General features: G+C 41.3%; 1 protein-coding gene across 2 annotated transcripts in view; it reads left to right on the top strand.

The window, feature by feature from the left end:
• KIF16B (kinesin family member 16B) overlaps positions 1-17,594 on the top strand; it is a 613,875-nt gene that overhangs the window by 532,141 nt on the left and 64,140 nt on the right. For both annotated transcript variants that reach the window (XM_082252312.1, XM_082252313.1), the window contains one exon: positions 1,025-1,108. In XM_082252312.1, coding sequence (XP_082108438.1) covers positions 1,025-1,108 — 84 coding nt within the window. The remainder of the gene's footprint in view (positions 1-1,024; positions 1,109-17,594) is intronic.

Genomic DNA, 17,594 nt, shown 5'->3' on the forward strand with positions numbered 1-17,594 from the left:
TATGCGCTTACCACAAATTAAAAAAAGCCCAGCCTTATAAACATGTATAGTGCAAAGTGTAGAAATAGAAATCCTCCACCGCAGTAATTGTAGCTTCTCAATCGGTGATAAAGTAAAGGTCATGCTATGCGCTTACCACAAACCAGATGGATAAGAGCCCAGTGATATGTGTAGGTAATATAGCTCCTGACCGATCTAATGGGAAACGGGATAGCCCCTTCAGCTGGTTCAGCCTAGCGGAGGCGCCAAACAGGAACAGTGCTACCGCATGGACCGTCCAAATCTCTCTTGTTGCTGTTCAGGGCTTTACGAATATGATCTCGCACCCTCTCTGTTGTCACCGAGTCCAAATCGCTGTCAACTGTGATTGCATCAAAACTCTTCAAAGGGACCCCAGCCACAAGTTTGAAGGCTGAAGAGGCTGTATGATCTTCCTTCAGAGTAGAGTCTACATGGATCCGACCTGGGACTTCTTCATTTACACCTAACCTCAGGAAATATGGGGCCCCATAGGTCTGTAGGTTTGTGGTAAGCGCATAGCGTGACCTTCACTTTATCACCGATTGAGAAGCTACAATTACTGCGGTGGAGGATTTCTATTTCTACACTTTGCACTATACATGTTTATAATGCTGGGCTTTATTTAATTTGTGGTAAGCGCATAGCGTGGTCCTCAGTTTATCACGAATTGAGAAGTCACAATATACGGTGGAGGAGTTTCATTTCTACACTTTGCACATCCTACTTTGGACTATACTTTTTATGAACATGTTATTTGGATGTTATTTATTGCCTCATTTAAGCACCATGTTTGATTATTTGTTTCAATTAGCACGGCTTTTACCTTTATATTAAGACATCTGTTAATGAGCTAACTAAACACTTTTGGCAGTCTTCAGAAATTATTGTTTAATAACATACAGTATGTAGGAGCAATGAAATGGAATGTGATTATTAAAAAAGTGTTTCTGTGACTGTACACATTATGGAAACCAATGTAGTCTTTTCTCTTGCTCTTTTGTAGCTTACTGCCTTAGAATTTCCCCCAAAGAAGCTCTTTGGAAACAAGGATGAACGAGTGATTGCTGAACGAAGAGCTCAATTAGAGGTACATCTCATCATTATTCAGAAAAAAAAATTTGAAAAGCTAGCATTATAATATCAAATGTTTGTTTTAAAGGTTGAAAAACAGTGCGCTCTAACTAGTATTTCCAAACTAAAAAATGTCAGCATTAAACTTTTAATTTTTTATTTTATTTTTTTTTAACCTTCCAACTTTTTAGTTCAGATCAGTTTTGATATGAGATATGATGCTAAAGCCATGATGATTACAAAATGTGCATCATACAAGCATATTATGTAAAAAAAAAAAAAAAAATAATAATAAATATCTATAAATGCTAAACATACATACATACATATATATATGTATACATGTAAAATATTTATACATGTAAAATGAAGTTAAAACAGCGCTAGCATCACATATAAAAATTCGCTGGTGAGTATAATAAGGTTCTGAAAGTGCAAGGTGATCAATATAAATAATATATAAAAAATATATAAATATATAAATATATAAATATGAACCAGCAATAAATCACAATAAATATTCCTAAAATAGTCCTTAAATCTTGATGTGATCAAATAAAGTGCTCAGGTGCAAAAATCGTCCGATCAAGCAGTGCTCAAGTGAGTGGCCCGACCCTCCAGGTCCCCTACTCACCACAGATATGTATCACAAACGCTTGATAGGATCATGTATGGCTTAGGCAACCAGGTTTTCCATATGGATAGTTCCAGGAAAAGGAATGCCTTAATATAGGATCGCTCCAAAGGTCTCCGTTGTTCCCAGATGAAAGAAAAGAAGGGGTGCCAATAGTGTAATATGTTTTTATAAACTTTATTCCCCCAAAGCATAAATTGTACTTACAGAATAAAAGATAAAAGCTCGCATTGAATGTTAACAGGCATGAGGAGCGCCGCTGACAGCGTGCGTTCCACTTGTTCCAGGAAGTAAAACCGGATGTGACGATGCGTACCCGTGTGCCGGAAATTACGTCAACGCGTTTCACCCGTAAAGTGGGCGTTTTCAAAGAAAAGGTCTTATACTCACCAGCAAATTTTTATATGTGATGCTAGCGCTGTTTTAACTTCATTTTACACATTTTCTCCAAGATTTACTTGGATGCACAGCAGCTGCATTCGTTTTGCACACCCTGCACTTTAAATAGAAGTTGATCACCACACATTTTTATTCAATATTAATTTATTCGATGTGCTAGCGCTGTTTTAATTTGATTTTAACATACATATATATATATATATATATATATATATATATATATATATATATATATATATATATATTTCTCACTACGTCTTATTGCCATCTACTAGTTCATATTTTAACTGCAATTCTTTTTAACCTCTATATATGGATTGGAAACTATAAATATTGCACCTAGAATAATATGCACCTTTACTTAAAAATTAGTAACAAAACAATTGCGGTCTCTATTAATGTTAAGACCATATGGTTTTAATGTTTCTAACTTGTATATCCAATGCACCTTATTTTGGGTAACTAATTTTTTTAAATTAGATCTTCTCCAGTGTTTTAGAACTTTTGCTATGCCATAGAACACTAGGCCACTGGGGTCTCTGTTGGGGATTAGCCTGAAATGATTTGAAACCCCATGTTTCCTGTATCCTTTGCAGATATTATTTTATACGTTCACTAATTTGAGAGCTTCCTAGTGGTCTTGCCCACATATTGGGGGCCACATGGGTACTCCAATATGTAAGTGACATGTGTATTGTTTTATGAAATAAATTTATCCACACGGTGTGTAATTCGCTTGAAATTCTGTCTTCTTCCTTTGTTTATTGTTTACGGTTCTGTATGATAGACATCTTATGCACCTACAGAAAAAAAAAAGGTTTGATAGGACTTTACTAGTACCAGAATGAAAGGAATCACCATATGTTAATAATATAAAACATCAAGGTTTATTCCAAAAATAGAAGAAAAATGCACATAAAAACATGAAAATTTGCTCTCATAGTACATATGGGTGATATATCTTAATGAATTGTCTCTGCTTGAACATCCAAGAAGTCGACACGTTTTGCATTAGATTGCTTCCTCAGGACCTTTTTGTCGTGGCAGCAAAGAGATATATCCTATTCAAAAAAATATATAAAGCACTTAGAAATAAATTGTACATAGGTCTTGTATGTTTTTAAACCACAGCACACAGTGCCCATAACATGACTTACATAACCACTCGAGAGCTTCCGTAACGATGGCCGAATTAATTGTATCAACACAGAAGACAAGCTGCGAGACCATCGTTACTGAAGCTCTCGAGTGGTTATGCAAGTCATGTTATGGGCACTGTGTGCTATAGTTTAAAACATACAAGACCTATGTACAATGTATTTCTAAGTGCTTTATATATATTTTTGAATAGGATATATCTCTTTGCTTCCAAGACAAAAAGGTCTTAAGGAAGCAACTTAATGTGAAACGCGTCAACCTCTTGGATGTTGAAGCAGAGACAATTCATTAAGATACATCACCCATATGTACTATGATAGAAAATGTCATGTTTTTATGTAAATTTATTTTATAATTTTGTAATAAACCTTGATGTTTTATAATATTGACATATGATGATTCCTTTCATTCTGGTACCAGTAAAGTCATATCAAACCTTTTTTTTCTTTTGTTGTGAGTAATTTAGGGGTGTGGCACTATGGTGTTGCCTCTCCCTTCTTAATATTTTTCATCTTCTGCACCTATAAAATACTATCTAATTTAAAAATGTGACATTTTTTCTTTGGGGGGGGGGGGGGTCAGGAATGTTATAAACAATTTCCGTCTACAAGCCTGGGGGTTTCCTGTATATAAACTTAGTATTTTGTTTTTTGGGTAAAATTTTGTCCAATGTGCAATCCCTTTACAGTAAAGGTTAGTATTTCTTTACACTTTTTTCTACTTCTTATTGTTTATTATACCCCATAACAAACGCCTTGTCAAAAGTAAAAAAAAAAATAATGGTTTCCTTTGTTCTGTTATTTAATGACTCTTTTCCATCCATTTTTTGGCCCAGTTTTTTTATACTTTCCATGGTGGTTTTATTATACCCATTTTCAACAAACCTGATCACCAATACATTAGCTTGGGCCTCATAATCTGATTCTAAGCCACAATTATGATTTATTCTCATAAGCTGTCCTTTGGATATTCCTTTTGATTCACTTTGTGAATCAATAACAACTCTTTGTTGATATATAACCATTTCTGTCAGTCTCTTCAAAATATGTTTTTGTGCACAGTTTTCTATCATACTTAAATGTTACCAAATCTTAAAAAATGAATGGTTGGGGATGTATATTTATTCCAGTGAACTGAATGGCATATTTGTTTTCATTAATATAAATTAAAAAGTCCCCCAGCGTTTCTTGTGACCCTCTCTCAAAGGATTACAGCGTTATCCATGTACCTCCCTATATCATTTTAATTCAGTGTGGCTACTTCCTTGACTTGATTATAGATCTGAATCACTATGCCCCCCCCCCCTTTGTCTTCTGGTCTAAGAGCTATATATTTTTATTTTCTAAAGACCATATACCTTCCCAAATATCTTTATCTTTATGGTATTTTTATCATTTTCACTTCTTGTTCAGCCATATTTTTAAATACTTTAGTGTATTGATGGGAAGCAGATTTGGGGTTAAAGACCACTTTGTTTCTTAGACCACTATGTTGAAATTCTTTGAATCACTTGTTCCTCCTATTTCTAAGAGTAATTTTTTTTAATATTCATTTTCCATTCAAATGTCTATAAACCTATAAAGTCCTTAAAGCGGAAATAAAGCCTAATACCTTAAATTCTCCCCTGCAATTGTTAATGTGAGCGGAGTTCAGCCTTATGTGTCAAAATGAAAAAATCCCAGTTTTTCTACCTTTATTTTGCAGTTTTCAGTGCTGTCACATGACTTCAGTCCCTCTTCCTGCTAAGTCCAAGAGCAGCAATGGGTGCTGTTACTAAAAGCTAGTGACATCACTTCCAGGGAGGGACACTGTTCCTCTGTAGTCAGTGGGCATATATATATAGGATGGGAGGAGCTGAACACAGGTTTCCGCCCAGGGTTCTCTCATCAGTAAGGATACATTGTACATCCTAATTCATGAGAAAATGAAGAAATAAAAAAGAGCCATTCACACAGGACACGGGGAGGGGGCACATATACAGTATAGCTATGCTGGGCTTTGAATTAAGAGTAGCACAGGAGAAGGAAGCCGGACACGTGGGGGGACTGTCAGTGTAGCTGCTCTGTGGTCTCAGCTCACAGTCTACAATGATCATAGTACAGGAAACCACACTAAGTCTATGTTTTTCCTAGTGCGACTAATCAATGGCACCCGTTCCCATCTATGCAACTTTGAAAATCAGCAGCTTTGAAAAGGTACCTGCATTACTTTGATGCAACTTTTGATGCGACTTAGTTTGAGAGTGTAAAGTTGGATCAAAGTCACACTCTAAATCGCAATAGTGGAAATGTAAACTAAAGCTCAGTTTCCACTAGTGTGACTTGCAATGCAACTTTAAACAAAGTCGCATGACAAGTAACAGCCCATTGATTTCAATGGCACCCGTTCCCATCTATGCGACTTTGAAAAGGTACCTGCACTACTTGGATGCAAATTTTGATACAACTTTGATCCAGAGAGTGTAAAGTTGGATCAAAGCTGCACTCAAAGTTGCACTCCAAAGTTGCACATTTCCACTAGTGCGACTGTGTGATTTAGAGTGCAGCTTTGATTCAACTTTACGCACTCTAGATCAAAGTTGCATCATAGTAGTGCAGGCACCTTTTCAAAGTCGCTGTTTTTCAAAGTGGCATAGATGAGAACGGGTGCCATTGAAATCAATGGGCTGTGACTTGTCATGCGACTTTGTGTCCAAAGTCACCAGACATGTCGCACGTGTAGAAACGGAGCCTAAAACTCATTACTTATATGTAATGAGCAATAGAAATCAGTCTGTATCCTTCTAAACTTTCAAAAATGTTCCTTTGTACCTTATTTCTTTCATATATTGCGCCGGTCACATTCCCTTCTCTCATACTCTCTCAGGAGAAGCTGCTAGCCTAAACGAGGCTATGAAGGCAGGAGGAGATCATGTTCTGTGAAGAATAAGAGGGATGGGGCTGGGGCTGGGCATGTCTAGGCAAGGCTGTCTAAGAAAGACCTACAACCTTTTCAGGAAGTGAAAGACAGCTTAGCGAATTCAGATAAAGGGATATAGCATTGTTGGTGAAGAACAGGAAGAAGCTGTTTGTCTAGTTTAGATAAGACTTTCTAAGCTACACAAACAGATGGCCAGAAAATTAATAATATCAAAGATAAACAGGAGTAGGATACTAGGCAGAAAAAAACTCCTGGCTACATCCATGGGCAGTCCCAAGGAGTATACTCCCTCTTCCTGCTATAGTCACTCAGTTTTTTTCTACCTAGTCAGGAGTAAGGACCTAGTTCCTTGCCAGGATCTTTGGTCCCAGCAAAATCAGCTCCACGCAAGGTCAGCCGCGACATAGCCTCACTGGACGGTGGCTGGCTCTGCGAGTTAAACATCTCGGCCTGAGTCGCAGCATTCCTCCTGGCCGACAGCCCCCCATTTTGATGGAGAGGAGGATCTGTCTGGAGAGGTGCCCACCAGGTTCCGGGTATGGTGAGTAGCTGTCTCCCCTCTACCCCTGGAGGGTCTTGGGGTGGACGTGGGTCCCTCCCCGGGTTCCCCTCCTTCTCGCAGGCACCCCCCTTGCCAAGTCCCTCATCCTGCCCCCCCTCCACATACACTGGGGATGTATTTTTTTGGGGTGGTCTGGCCACTTCTCCAAGGTGGGGGCAGGCCACTAACTGGCAATGGGGTAGGGCCAGGGGGTGCGCCGCACCACTGGTGACCAGACGATCGATTGTGCGTGGTCGGTTGTACCTGGAGGGGGGGCTCCTGCCAGGGCCCCCCTTCCTGCCTGGATCTGTCCTGAAGCCTGGTCTCCCAAATCTGGGTCCCTGTATGCCTTTTGGTGCCACGCGGGGCTGCCATTTGGTTGTACCCCTTTTTTTGTGGGGTCCCCCTGGTGACTCATGGAGTCTTTGGAGCATGTCTCCCCACCTAAACCCCTCTCTGAAGCTGCGGGCCCTCCGGGTCCCAACCATCCATTAATGCAATGACAGCGGTCCTGGAGTCCTTGTGTCCCGGATAGAGGCGGCTTGTGGGCAACGGGCTAGCAAAAAGCGCACCCCGCCTTCCCCTGCCTCATCTGTCTCCTCAGATCCTGAATCTGATTCAGCCGCCGCGGATGTGGGCCACCCTTCTGGGTCTGCGACCACGCTCCTGGAATCGTCTGATAGCGAGGATGATTCCTCCACATCTGTGACCGCGCACAAAATGGCGCTGGTGGATGCACTGATTGTATCTGTGCGTGAGACCCTGAAGATGGAGGACGCAGCCGAAGCTGCGATGGAGGTGCATGTACCCTTTGGCACTCACAAGCCATCCAGAGCAGCAAAGGTGTTTCCTTTCCCCGCCTACTTTGACAGAATGTTGCTAAAGAGTGTAGGCGACCAAAGCCTCCCCGTGGGGTTTTTAAGCTTTTTACTAGGCGTTACCCCTATGACGACTCCCTTTTTAAGAAGTGAACTGTGCCACCGGTGGTGGACACTCCTTTTTCCGGATTAAACAAGGCAACCATGATTCTGGTTGAAGAGTCCCCGGCCTTTAAGGACTCGGCTGACCGTGAGGCGGAGGGTGTGGCCCGCACTATATACACCTTAGCTGGTTCAACAATGAGGCCGGTATTTACCATTGCATTGACCGAGTGGGCTAAGCTCCTATGTCGTGACCTGGAGGGAGAACAGCTCATCTCTGCCTTTGCTGAGCTGGCGTACCAGCTGGTCCAGGGGCTGCAATTTATCTGTGATGCCTCTTTAGTTTCAACTCCGCTGATGGCTCGCATCTCTGTTCTGGCGGTGGTCCTTCGGCATGTCTTTTGGCTCAAATGATTTTCTTCGTACCAGACTTCTAAAAAGGCCTTGACTGATCTTCCCTTTCAAGGAGATCGCCTGTTTGGAGCTACCCTAGATGACATCATTAAAGGTCTCACAGGGGTGAAAAGTACCTTTCTTCTGCAGGCTAATAAGGGCAAGGAACCTTGACGTAGACGTGGACCTTCCTTCTTTGCTTATAAGAAGTTTTTTCGTCCCTCAGGGTCGACTGACAAGGCTCAAAGCTTTTCAGGGTCTCCTCTGGTGGATCCAAACTGACCTGGTCTGGCAAGCCGAGAGCGGGCTTCTCAAGACCCGCGGACAAGGCTCCTTCTTCATGAAGGTTGCCCCCTCACCTGTATCGGGGGTTGGGGGACGTCTTCGCTGGTTTCCAGACCCATGGACTTCCCTGGTACAAGACAAGTGGGTCCACAAAGTCATTCGGTCCGGCTACAAGATCAAGTTTTGCTCTTGTCCCTTGGCAAGGTTTTTTCCTTGCAACATGCACCTGTTCCTGTTTTGGTTGAGCCCCTGTTGCCTGGTTGGCTACTGTTTAGCATTGGGAATCTTTTGCTGTTTCCCACCCCTCATGTTTAACACTGCTTTGGGATTCACAAGGATAAGGTGGTGCTTCGCCCCTGTCCGTCATTCGTTCCTAAGGTGGTTTCTAACTTTCATTTGAATGAAGACATTGTGTTGCCTTCCCTGTGTCCCAGGCCAAAACAATCAAAGGAAATTGCTTTGCATGCCTTGGATGTGGTCCAGGCAATTATGGTGTACCTGGCAGCTACGAGTCTTTTTGGTAGTCAGACTCACTATTTGTGCTCATGGATGGGCCTTGGAAAGGGTTGTCTGCTTCCTCTGCGACCATTTCCAGGTGGATCAGACAGATGGTGGTTCACGTCTATCAAGGGTCAGGTTCCTCCTTTCTCTGTCAAGGTGCATTCTACTCGGGCGCTCAGTGCCACCTGGGCCTTCCATCATCAGGCGTCAATGACGCAGGTTTGCAAGGCGGTCACCTGGTCATCGGTGCACACTTTCACAAAGTTCTATAAAGTGAATGGGTTGTCATCTGTGGATGCTTCCCTTGGCCGCAAGGTTTTTGCAGGCTGATGTTTAGAGCACCTGGTCCTCTTTGAGTCCCCGTTCACACTGGGGCGACCTGTCAGGCGACCTGGTCGCCTGACAGGTCGCCTTCCATAGAGAAGCTGCGGACCCGTTCTAATAGGAGCGACACAAGTCGCTCCGACTTAGAAAAAGGGTCAGAAGCTTCTTTGGGGCGACCCCAATGTTATGAAGTCCGTGCCGGCCGCTCCAAGATCGCGGTGCGAGCAGCGCGTCGCGACCTATGAGGTCACCCCGGCAAGTAGCGTCGCCCCAGCGTGAACGGGGCCTGAGGGTGTATTGTTTTTTCTTTTAGGTGAGCCCCAGTTGTTTTGGTTGAGCTCCTGTTAACTGGTTGGCTATAGATAGCCTTGGGAGTTTATTTTTCGCTATTCTCACCCCTCATGTTTAACACTGCGTTGGGACATCCCAATGGTTAAGAAGATGTTCTGTGTCCGTCAATATAAGAAAGAGAAACTGGGATTTTTGACTTACCGTAAAATCTATTACTCTGATGCTCATTGATGGACACAGCACCCATCCCTATGTGGAGTTATAATGCTCCTGACACTGCTTGTCACAAAACTGAGTGACTATAGCAGGAAGAGGGAGTATACCCCCTGTGACTGCCCATGGGTGTAGCCAGAAGTTTTTTCTGCCTAGTGTCCAACTCCTGTACGGGGCAGCATAACCCAATGGTCAAGAATGACGGGAGCTGTGTCCGTCCATGAACATCAGAGAAATGGATTTTATGGTAAGTCAAAAATCCAATTTTTTGACTGGAGTTTTCCTTTCAATGTATCCAGATTCTATACAGGTGCATATTTTAATCCTTGGTCTAGAACTTTTAATTCCTCTTTGGTAAAGTTAACATCTATGAGAATAAAAAAATATTTTCACCTCTGCATCCCTCCTATCTGTATCTCCCCTTCTTGAACACTGTGAGGATTTGTACTGAATCTTGTAGGAATCTCTTTGTTGACCTCCTTTCAGAATGGAAAAATTCAGGCATAGATCTGTCAGAATGACAACTAGAACAAAGCGTCTGCTTTTGTTAGCCCTGTCTTAGTGCTACATGGTTTGTGTACATGGGCATTTGTGTTAGAATTGTGACAGTGCATGCTAACATGAATACAAATACAACTTGAAAAAAGGAGTTCAGAAGCACTTTTGAAGGAGCACAGAAATATCCCAGGCTGATCTCTGCTAGCTGATTGCACCTAAAGCCCTTAGGCTGGCTTCACACTATTGCAAATTGGATGCGTGTTTCCATGCATCCAATTCGCATGTCAGGAGATTGCCCTCTATGGAGCCGGTTCACATATTTCCAGAGCGGCTCCGGTGCGAATTGCACAGGAGTCCTGTTCGTCTTCTGGTTCGTTTCAGGTCCGAATTTAGCCAAAAATTCAGACTGAAATCAGATCTAAAACGATGAACAGTGACGCACTGGACCCCTGTTGTGAGCCGCTCCATATGGCAGTGTGAACCCAGCCTTAAGGTTTAGAATCTGCATATTTTCAAGGACTGAGGTCTCTGCTGACTGTCTAGTCTAGCAGCATATGCAAAGATGTAAGAGACAACTTTAAATGATGTAGTTCCCTTGTGGGCCAAGAGCCAGCTAGTAAGAAGATGACTGTAAAGTGTAAATCTTAGAGATTAAAAAGGTTACATTTGCAGAAAAGCGCTAAAGGGTCTTTTTGCTGATATGAATTATTACATAATAAATGCATCATTTTAGTGGTATTTGACAGTTCTGTGTAGAGAAACACACAGAAGACTCTATCTGTGGATGTTTTAAACGATTCCATAAGGCCAAGTATACATAAACATTAACATAAACATAAAAGTCTAGTGCAAGCCTTGTATATTATAAACTTCACCAATATTGTTCTAGCATGTAGGAGCTTATTCACCAATCACAACAGCCATCCCTCCACTACATATTCTACCACAATTCAAGGTAACCGCACATGAAGTTCCTCACTGGTCAGACCAAACCTGCTGACATCAAAGCAAAATTAGAGGATGTTGAAAGGTAAGTGACTAAAAGTGGCAGACCCCACCCTTGGCCTTATTATGCACTGCGCAGAACATTGGTTCCTAAATGCTTTCTCCTACAAAATGAATGGATCTAGTGCACTTCCACAGTCCAATGAGCATTGAGACTCAGAAGTCCACACTAACATACTTAGATCATTCATCTGTGTAATAAATGAAGCATTTCACGGTCTATATTATTATTAGATTGTGAGCTCCTAGGAGCAAGGCTCTCCTAACCCTCTTAAATGAATTGTACAGTATTGTAATTGCACTCTTTATAGTGTAAGCCCCGGTTCACATTTGTGCGATTGCGGAGATCACATGTAATTCGGAGCGCACTGCTCCTAAATTACATGGGATCTCATGTGCGGTGCGAATTTCAGCCATACACTTTGTATGGCTGAATTTGCACCGCATCCGCAGTAAACACGCACATGAGGCTTTTTTTTAGCCGCAGCAGAATCGGATCACATAGTGGTTCACACTAGTGCGATCCGATTCTGTGCGAACTTGCAGATCGCACTGTGATATGCGATCGCAACTGGGGTTGTCGTTAACTTTTAATTTACACCCCCTGCGTATCGCAAATGGCGCATATTCGCAGCGTTCCCGCATCGCACAAATGTGAAGTGGCACTCAAGCTCTGTGCAAACTGTTGACACTATGTAAATCCTGTATAATAATAATAATAATGTTTTAATGTCCTAACCCACAAGGTGCATAAGGAGCTCCATTATCCTACAGTACAAGACACAGCCTGGATATTCATAGACCCTGGGTTATAGGTTACTCCCTTCAGCTGATTGGAAACTGGCAAAGTTTCACTGCACATGCTCCCTGAGCATTTCTTTATAACCATGTCCATTAGCATTTTTGCTAATGTCATTCGATGACAATCATTAAGCGGTTGCCGACCGCCGCACGACGATATACGTCGGCAGTCAGCCCCGGCCAGGCAAAGTGACGTATATATACGTCACTAACCTGTCACTTCCTTGTAAACCAATAGCGGGCGCGCCCGCGGAGGCCCCGGCTCGTTCCCTGGGAAGTCAGTGCATGTGACCGGCGGACCCGATGACAAAAATCTTTCCCTTAGTTAGTAAACGCAATAACTTTTGCGCAAACCAATCAAAATACGCTTTTTGCGATTTTTTTATTTTTTTTACCAAACATATGTAGCAGAAAACAAATTGGCCAAAAATGTTAAAAAAATTAGATTTTTACATTTTTTTGGGGGAATTTCATATTAAAAAATGTGAAAAATATTATTGTTTTTGCACAATTTACGCGCTTTTTTTGTTTATAGCGCAAAAAGTAAAAATCGCACAGGTGATCAAATACCACCAAAAGAAAGCTCTGTTTGTGGTAAAAAAATTTGTTTAGGTACAGCTTCGCACGACCGCGCAATTGTCCGTTAAAATCACGCAGTAAAAAAATCGCAAAAAAAACCCTGGTCAGGAAGGGGGTAAAATCTTGCGGGGCTTAAGTGGTTAAACTGTGTGGTAAATGGAGCATTTGACATTTCACAGTCTGTATTATTGTTTCACTGCCCTAACCAACAAAGTGTATGGGAAATTATTCTTTTTTTATTGATACATCAAAAGTTCTCCATCACAGCTTGACACCATATTTTTCTCCAGATTTCCCTGCTAGACATTCTTAAATATTTTGACTGACTAATCAAATCAATATATTCATGCAGGCAAAAAGCAACATTTTATTCATAGATAGGAAAGTATATTTTATGGCCTGCTTGGTAGAGGGTCAGCACGAAAGTCAGAACCTTTGCAAACTTTTGCTACGATGGAGTGAACTCCTACACTGTAATTTGCTAGAAAGAAAGCATTATCTAAAATTGCATTTGTAACCTAACAAAAGCACATTTCACTTTGATCTATTCTCTCTCCCCATTTGCTCTTAATACACAGACAAAAATCAATTTAGATTCTACCACCCTCTCATTTAACTTCTTCCCTGTAAACTAGCCTGACACTGATTTGTTTTTAATTCAGCAACCTTAGGTGTTGACTTGTGTATGCCCAGCAATGAATCTTTGTTTATGTGCTATCACAGTATGATATATCTGTATATGTCTCCAATGTTGGAGTAATACTTCTGTTTTTACACTGACATAGTGACTACACTGCTGATTTTTAATGTCAAGCAGGCTGAATTACTGCAGAATATTCTCCCCTGGAAAAAAAAAGACAATTGACAAGAACTTAATTGACATAAGTCACTACAGACATTGTAAATGTCACATGCAACTATAAAATTAATATTCGATGGGAACAGAATTTACAAGACTGTTATCTCCAGATAAAATGTGTTGCAGAGATTATATGTTATTTACAATGATGCAGTGATCAGATTTATGCGTAACATAATTACAATGTCAGATTCAAATAATAGCTCTGTTGTTTTTTCTTTTTTTTTTCCTTTTTTTGTTATGTTTGCTGAAAGTAGAAAAGAACACTTCCATTGTTTAAAGCATTGTGGTTATATCAACTGAAGAAACTTTTGATTGATGAATGATGCATAAAGCGTGTGATATGTGTTATAAACTGGGTAGGCACAACTGCTTGTGATGTGAATAGCATATTCATCCCCGCCCATCAATCTGTCATCAGTTCTAGAGGAAAGCTAAAAATCTATCCTAATATAAAGAATTTTCTAAATTACATTCAAGGACATGATCGACATTTCAAAAGCCCTGTATTTGTCTTGACAGTATTAAAATGTATCATTAACATTTCCTTGCAACAAAAACAGTATAAAGTTATGACTTTTGAAATTTCGCTGTGTGTCTGAAGAACCATAAAATCAGGGGTGATTGGTGCACCTGTCAAGGTGTAATGTAAGAAGGAACGTATCATTGTGATGATTATAAACACTGAGAAAGTAACATGGTCTGACCAAGAGTACATACAGTGCCTTGCGAAAGTATTCGGCCCCCTTGAACTTTTCAACCTTTTGCCACATTTCAGGCTTCAAACATAAAGATATAAAACTGTAATTTTTTGTGAAGAATCAACAACAAGTAGGAAACAATCATGAAGTGGAACAAAATTTTTTGGATATTTCAAACTTTGTTAACAAATAAAAAACTGAAAAATTGGGCATGCAAAATTATTCAGCCCCCTTAAGTTAATACTTTGTAGTGCCACCTTTTGCTGCGATTACAGCTATAAGTCGCTTGGGGTATGTCTCTATCAGTTTTGCATATCGAGAGACTGAAATTTTTGCCCATTCCTCCTTGCAAAACAGTTCGAGCTCAGTGAGGTTGGATGGAGAGCGTTTGTGAACAGCAGTTTTCAGTTCTTTCCACAGATTCTTGATTGGATTCAGGTCTGGACTTTGACTTGGCCATTCTAACACCTGGATATGTTTATTTGTGAACCATTCCATTTTAGATTTTGCTTTATGTTTTGGATCATTGTCTTGTTGGAAGACAAATCTCCGTCCCAGTCTCAGGTCTTTTGCAGACTCCATCGGGTTTCCTTCCAGAATGGTCCTGTATTTGGCTCCATCCATCTTCCCATCAATTTTAACGATCTTCCCTATCCCTGCTGAAGAAAAGCAGGCCCAAACCATGATGTTGCCACCACCATGTTTGACAGTGGGGATGGTGTGTTCAGGGTGATGAGCTGTGTTGCTTTTACGCCAAACATAACGTTTTGCATTGTTGCCAAAAAGTTTGATTTTGGTTTCATCTGACCAGAGCACCTTCTTCCACATGTTTGGTGTGTCTCCCAGGTGGCTTGTGGCAAACTTTAAAAAACACTTTTTATGGATGACTTTAAGAAATGGCTTTCCTCTTGCCACTCTTTCATAAAGGCCAGATTTGTGCAGTATACGACTGATTGTTGTCTTATGGACAGAGTCTCCCACCTCAGCTGTAGATCTCTGCAGTTCATCCAGAGTGATCATGGGCCTCTTGGCTGCATCTCTGATCAATCTTCTCCTTGTATGAGCTGAAAGTTTAGAGGGACGGCCAGGTCTTCGTAGATTTGCAGTGCTCTGATACTCCTTCCATTTCAATATTATCGCTTGCACAGTGCTCTTTGGGATGTTTAAAGCTTGGGAAATCTTTTTGTATCCAAATCCAGCTTTAAACTTCTCCACAACAGTATCTCGGACCTGTCTGGTGTGTTTAACCACTTAAGCCCCGGAAGATTTTACCCCCTTCCTGACCAGGGGGTTTTTTGCGATTTTTTTACTGCGTGACTTTGACGGACAATTGCGCGGTCGTGCGACGCTGTACCTAAACGAATTTCACGTCCTTTTTTTTCCACAAACAGAGCTTTATTTTGGTGGTATTTGATCACCTGTGTGATTTTTTGATCATGCGCTATAAACAAAAAAAGAGCGTAATTTTTGCAAAAATAACAATATTTTTCACTTTTTTTTATATGAAATTCCCCCCAAAAAAATTGTAAAAATCAAAATTTTTTAACATTTTCGGCCAAATTGTTTTACGCTACATATGTTTGGTAAAAAAAATCGCAAAAAGCGTATTTTGATTGGTTTTACGCAAAAGTTATCGCGTTTACTAACAAAGGGAAAGATTTTTGTCATTTTTGGTGTTTTTTTTTTTAACGAGTAATGGCAGCGATCTGCGATTTTTTTGCGGTACTGCGACATTGCGGCGGACAGATCGGACCCTTGACTGACATTTTTGACACTTTTGGGGGTACCAGTGACATTACTGCAGTAATCAGTGCTATATATATGCACTGTTACTGCAAAAATGGCACTGGCAGGGAAGGGGTTAACTGTATTGGACAGGGAGGGGTTAAGTGTGTCCTAGGGGCGTGCTTCTAACTGTAGGGGGACAGGTCTCCTAGTGTAAAAACAAAGATCAACGGTTCTACATAGTAGAACCGTCTGATCTTCATTTTTACACAGGGGAGAATGGCAGGCGGCTTGTTTACATAATCCGCTCTGTCTTTCTCCCGCTGTACCGGCGATCGTAGTGTGACCGGCGGACATCGGGTCCGCCGGTCACACGCCCGCACTCCTCTGTGAACGAGCCGAGGCGGGCGCGCGCTCGCCCGCTATTGGCTCTAGAAGGAGTGACAGGTGAGCGATGTAGACCTACGTCACTCTGCCTGGCCGGGGCTGACTGCCGCAGTAAATATACTGTGAGCAGTCGGCAACCGGTTAAACGGACCTCTGAGACTATCACAGTGCAGGTGCATTTATACGGAGACTTGATTACACACAGGTGGATTATATTTATCATCATTAGTCATTTAGGTCAACATTGGATCATTCAGAGATCCTCACTGAACTTCTGGAGAGAGTTTGCCGCACTGAAAGTAAAGGGGCTGAATCATTTTGCACGCCCAATTTTTCAGTTTATTTGTTAACAAAGTTTGAAATATCCAATTAATTTTGTTCCACTTCATGATTGTGTCCCACTTGTTGTTGATTCTTCACAAAAAAATTAGTTTTATATCTTTATGTTTGAAGCCTGAAACGTGGCAAAAGGTTGAAAACTTCAAGGGGGCCGAATACTTTCGGAAGGCACTGTACGTTAAAACACCCACCAGAATTCTTATTTTGGCACACAGCATTACTTCTACCCACAGGTCCACCAAGAGGAATTGGCCCTCTCGGACTAGCCCTCTTTTAAACTATATATGAGTGAATCAATACTATTTTATGTTGCCCAACATGGTTATTCCTCCTCTAGCACTGACTAGGAACCTTTGGCCTGAGGCCAAACTCATCTAGATAGAACTTTCATTGTTGGGATAGGATTCTGTGGGCTTAAAAAATTGTAAAACTATGCCACAGTGTGCCATCGTGTCTCATTGATTGGTGGATATGGTAAGTATTACTTAAGGACATAGATTATTGTGAAAACATCTGCTTTCTTTGTGCTAAGCATTTAGTTACATCACATGTTAAATCTACAATGGAAATTAGTACTGAATTAATTTTCTTTGCCACACTATGTGAATACAGATCTGAATGGGGAGAGAGTATCTATATAATGCCCAGGATGTGTGACTGACTGCAAGTCCTGCTCTGATAGATGTCAAAATGGTGACGTATCTCCACTCAGCGCCACATATCTGCTACGTATTGGCAGTGGAGGCAAATGCCCTCTTATCTTCAACTAAGCCTTCCCCTATACTTGCAATTGCCTGATGGCTAAACATGGCACGCCACAAAACGAAGCCTCTGCTCTCCACCCAAAAAAGGAATACTTTCTCTACAATGTTTTCAAATTTAAGGGAAGCAAATTTTAGGCCAGGCCACTCCATTATTCCACCACTCAGGAATCCTAATTGTTACTTAAATGATAAATGCATTGTTTGAATGGCTACATTCCACATGCATCAAGCTGAAGATGTTTTAACATGTTGGCACTAGCAGCACA

This window comes from Pelophylax lessonae (assembly GCF_965119305.1).
Source record: "Pelophylax lessonae genome assembly, chromosome: 3".
NCBI lineage: Eukaryota > Metazoa > Chordata > Amphibia > Anura > Ranidae > Pelophylax > Pelophylax lessonae.